The sequence below is a fragment of the Myotis lucifugus genome, unplaced genomic scaffold, assembly GCF_000147115.1.
Source record: "Myotis lucifugus unplaced genomic scaffold, Myoluc2.0 scaffold_102, whole genome shotgun sequence".
Lineage (NCBI taxonomy): Eukaryota > Metazoa > Chordata > Mammalia > Chiroptera > Vespertilionidae > Myotis > Myotis lucifugus.
In genome coordinates, this window is record NW_005871150.1 from 3,639,264 (window position 1) to 3,642,309 (window position 3,046).

The window sequence follows — 3,046 nt, forward strand, 5'->3', positions numbered from 1 at the left end:
CATGATCTTAGCTCGCTATTTTAAATGTATCCCTGTTTTATGGGTAAGGTGCAGATCCAACTGGAATTGAAAATCATAATCCCTTAAAGATACTAGCCAAGTCTCCCTTAGACAGTCTAGCCCCAAACTTGCCTGTGTTCTGGGTGGAGCAGGAAGGTTAAATACCCCCTCCTTGCCCACCCCCTGGGATGGGGAAGAGGGGAAGCCTTTGCTTCCAGGCCTGAGAACCTGAACCCCAAGCCAGTGGCACAGAGTGGGGATCCGCATTGTGGGGTATGCGGAGGAAACAGTCCCTGTGGAGCTCATCTCCTAGCCCAGCCGTGCTGGCCTCACCCTGATTCCTAGTTCCCTGGAAGCTGAGCCCATCTGTGCGTAAAAGGCAATGCCAGCTTCCCTAAACCCTCCGGAGCAGGGATTAAAACGCAGCGAAACAAAAAATTTTCCTTGGATGTTGTTTTTAAGCCATACCTCAGAAGTTATATGCACTTAGAGACGTGTTAAGGCTGTAAATTTTGTCGCCCACTCAGCGGCCTGAGTGTCACCACTCTCCAGACCAGCGGGCGCCTACATCCCTGGGCCTTGTGGGGCAGGAAGGGCGGCCGGTCTGAGCTGGGCAAGTCCGCCAAAGCCAGTTTGGGGCGAGTCCTTGGACTTGAATTATCTGAGAGCCAATAGCCCCGTCACTCGGGTCTGCCCTTCCCCTGAGCAAATGCCCAAGATGCATGTGGGGCCGAGCGGGTCTGTAGCCTCAGGGGAGCCTCAAAATCCAGTCCCAAGGACACCTCCACTTAGCGCCCCACCCCCGCCCCCTCACACTGCACAGGGGTGGGGGGAAGCTCCCCAAATCACTGAGGGCCATCACCTTAGCCCCTGTGAGCCCCTGGCCCTGGGCACCTCCGAGGGATGGATTGTGGAGGAGCAGAAGGTAAAGAAAGCCATCTCTTTGGGTCTTTAACAGAAAACATTTATTGCCGGGAAGACCCTTCAGAAGTCTTGCTTTGCTCTTGGCCTTCCCCATCCGCTGTTGGTCGGCACACTATATACACCTGTACAACACGCAGTATCTCCTAAGCAGCGCAGCGCCCGTGTCCCAGGAGAAAGCGGGCGGGCGGCGGGTGTCAGAGAACTTGGGGGTGCTGGGGCGGGTGCAGGTTGAGGCCGTTGGGGTGGGCGTGGCCGATCAGGTTGAGGTAGTGCCGATCCAGGCCCTGCACCGGCGCTAGGAAGGGGCTGTGCTGCTGCGTGGGGCTGGGGAGCGCCACGGGCGCGCTGGGTAGGTAGGGCAGCCCCGGGCTGCGGGCCGCGCCGGGCGGCCAGGGGAAGGGCCCGGGGGCTGCACCCTGCGGGAACACGGACGCCTCCCCGGGGCTGTGGCCCCCGAACTCGGGCCCCGCCGGGTGCAGCTGATAGGAGAAATCCGGCTCCGAGAGCGACCCCAGCGGCGGGAAGGCGGGCTCGGCGCCCAGGCGGGCCTTGGACTGCAGGAAGGCGAGGATGCGCGCGTACTTGGTGTCCTTGGTCTCCATGCGCTCCACGGTGGTGAGGTAATGCACCAGGTTCTTCATGCACTCGTGGTAGCCGTAGTGGAAGTAGTTGGCAAACTCTGCTAACAGTTCTGCTGGAGGGCCGGAAAGTCATAGACAGGAAAGAAACTGAGCGGCCCCTTCCCTGCCGGGAGCCCCAGGCGGGTGCAGGCACCTCCCACCACACTTTCTGGCCGGAGTTCCCACTGGAGGGCCGCCTCCCCTCTCCCCAGTCTGGAGAAGGGAAAAGAACAAGCCAGAGGCCTGCTTTCTCTTAAGCAGCTGACTCTGCCCCTCCCACACCTGAGAGGAGGCAAACGGAACCAACCAGCCCAGAACCCGCCCCCCCCCCCCCCCGCCCATTCCGCTAGCCTTTACAGGACCCCACCGCGCCCTCTCCGCCGGGTCGGGAGAGGAAACCTCCCCTGTGCGCCTTCCTCCTACCGCCACCCCCAGGTCTGTGTGGCGCACGCTCCCGGCCGGGTTTCGCCTGGCCCAGCCCGTGCGCACCTTTTTCCCTTCCCCGGGGAAAGTCAGCCGAGTGCAGCGCCCGCAGGTACTGGACGGTCATCTCGAGGATCTCCGCCTTCTCCAGCTTCCCGGAGGTCTGCAGCGGGAGAAGGGGCCTCAGCGCGCGCGCAGGCGCAGGCCAGCCCGGGGCCGGTGCGCGGTGCGATCTCAGAGGACTAGCGAGCGGCTGCTGTGCACCGCGCACGGTGCCTGGACTCGGCGCCCAGGCGGGGAAGGAGGCTCCCGTACGGGCCTTCTCTGTCCCCGGACCCCGGCATCTAGGCCGAGGGTGGCAGCAGAGGGTCCCCGGCATCTAGTACCCTGTTCTCAGTGCCATACGTTACCTGCTTCGCCAGGGCCATGGGCACCGTCTTGCCCAGCTCGTTCAAACAGCGGTTAATCCGGTCTCTCCGCCGCTTTTCTATCACTTTGTGGGAAACGCGTGTTCTCTGCGAACAGAAGTTTGTGAATTTCCGATGGTGTTACCCAAGGAGTGGAAATCCCCCTGCCCACCGTCTTCCCAGCTCCCAGTGCTGCCCAGGAGCTCGCCCCGGAAGGGGTCCCTGCCTCTCCACACTTGGATAAAACGAGCTCTGCCCTCCTTCACCGTGTTGGCGCGCTCCCGTCCAGCCTCCCTACTCGCTGGGCTACACCCCGAGCTGAGGGCCAAGGCTGTGGGGAGGTGGCCACTAGGCCTGGGCTCCTCCCGGGTCCAGGAGTCTCCTCCCTCCATCCTCCTCCCCTTCCCAAACCACTCAGAACTGCTTTACAGGAGAAGTCACGCGTGGTCATGTCCCTGCCCTCGGCCCAGCCAGGTGGCTGCTGGGGTCAGTGCCCCACCACCAGAGCGCAAGAGCCGTCCTGCCCCAGCGACTCACTCTGCGTTCCTTGAGCTTGTCTGACATCCTGGTGAGAGCGCGCCCTCGGAGAGGCGGGGGCGCGGCACCGTCCACCCGTCCACTCGCCGTCTCCTGCGCCCCTTTCAGGGTCCCAGGTAGACTGCTGCCTCCCAG

The 3,046-nt window shown here is 62.8% G+C and overlaps 1 protein-coding gene across 1 annotated transcript; it reads right to left on the reverse strand.

Moving 5' to 3' along the window:
• Positions 1-951: 951 nt before the first annotated feature.
• Positions 952-2,766, reverse strand: HELT (helt bHLH transcription factor). Its single transcript, XM_023757128.1, has 4 exons — positions 2,611-2,766; positions 2,378-2,482; positions 2,034-2,130; positions 952-1,615 (listed from the first exon to the last, which is right to left on the reverse strand). Exons 1-4 carry the CDS (start codon positions 2,764-2,766, stop codon positions 1,119-1,121), a joined length of 855 nt encoding a protein of 284 aa, XP_023612896.1. The 3' UTR covers positions 952-1,118.
• Positions 2,767-3,046: the final 280 nt, after the last annotated feature.

Coding starts and splice junctions, on each gene's coding strand:
- HELT (XM_023757128.1), bottom strand. CDS start 2,766: ATGGAGGGAGGAGACTCCTGGACCCGGGAGGAGCCCAGGCCTAGTGGC. Junction 2,131..2,377: donor CCATGGCCCTGGCGAAGCAG/GTAACGTATGGC, acceptor CTCCCGCTGCAG/ACCTCCGGGAAGCTGGAGAA. Junction 1,616..2,033: donor TCCCCGGGGAAGGGAAAAAG/GTGCGCACGGGC, acceptor GCCCTCCAGCAG/AACTGTTAGCAGAGTTTGCC.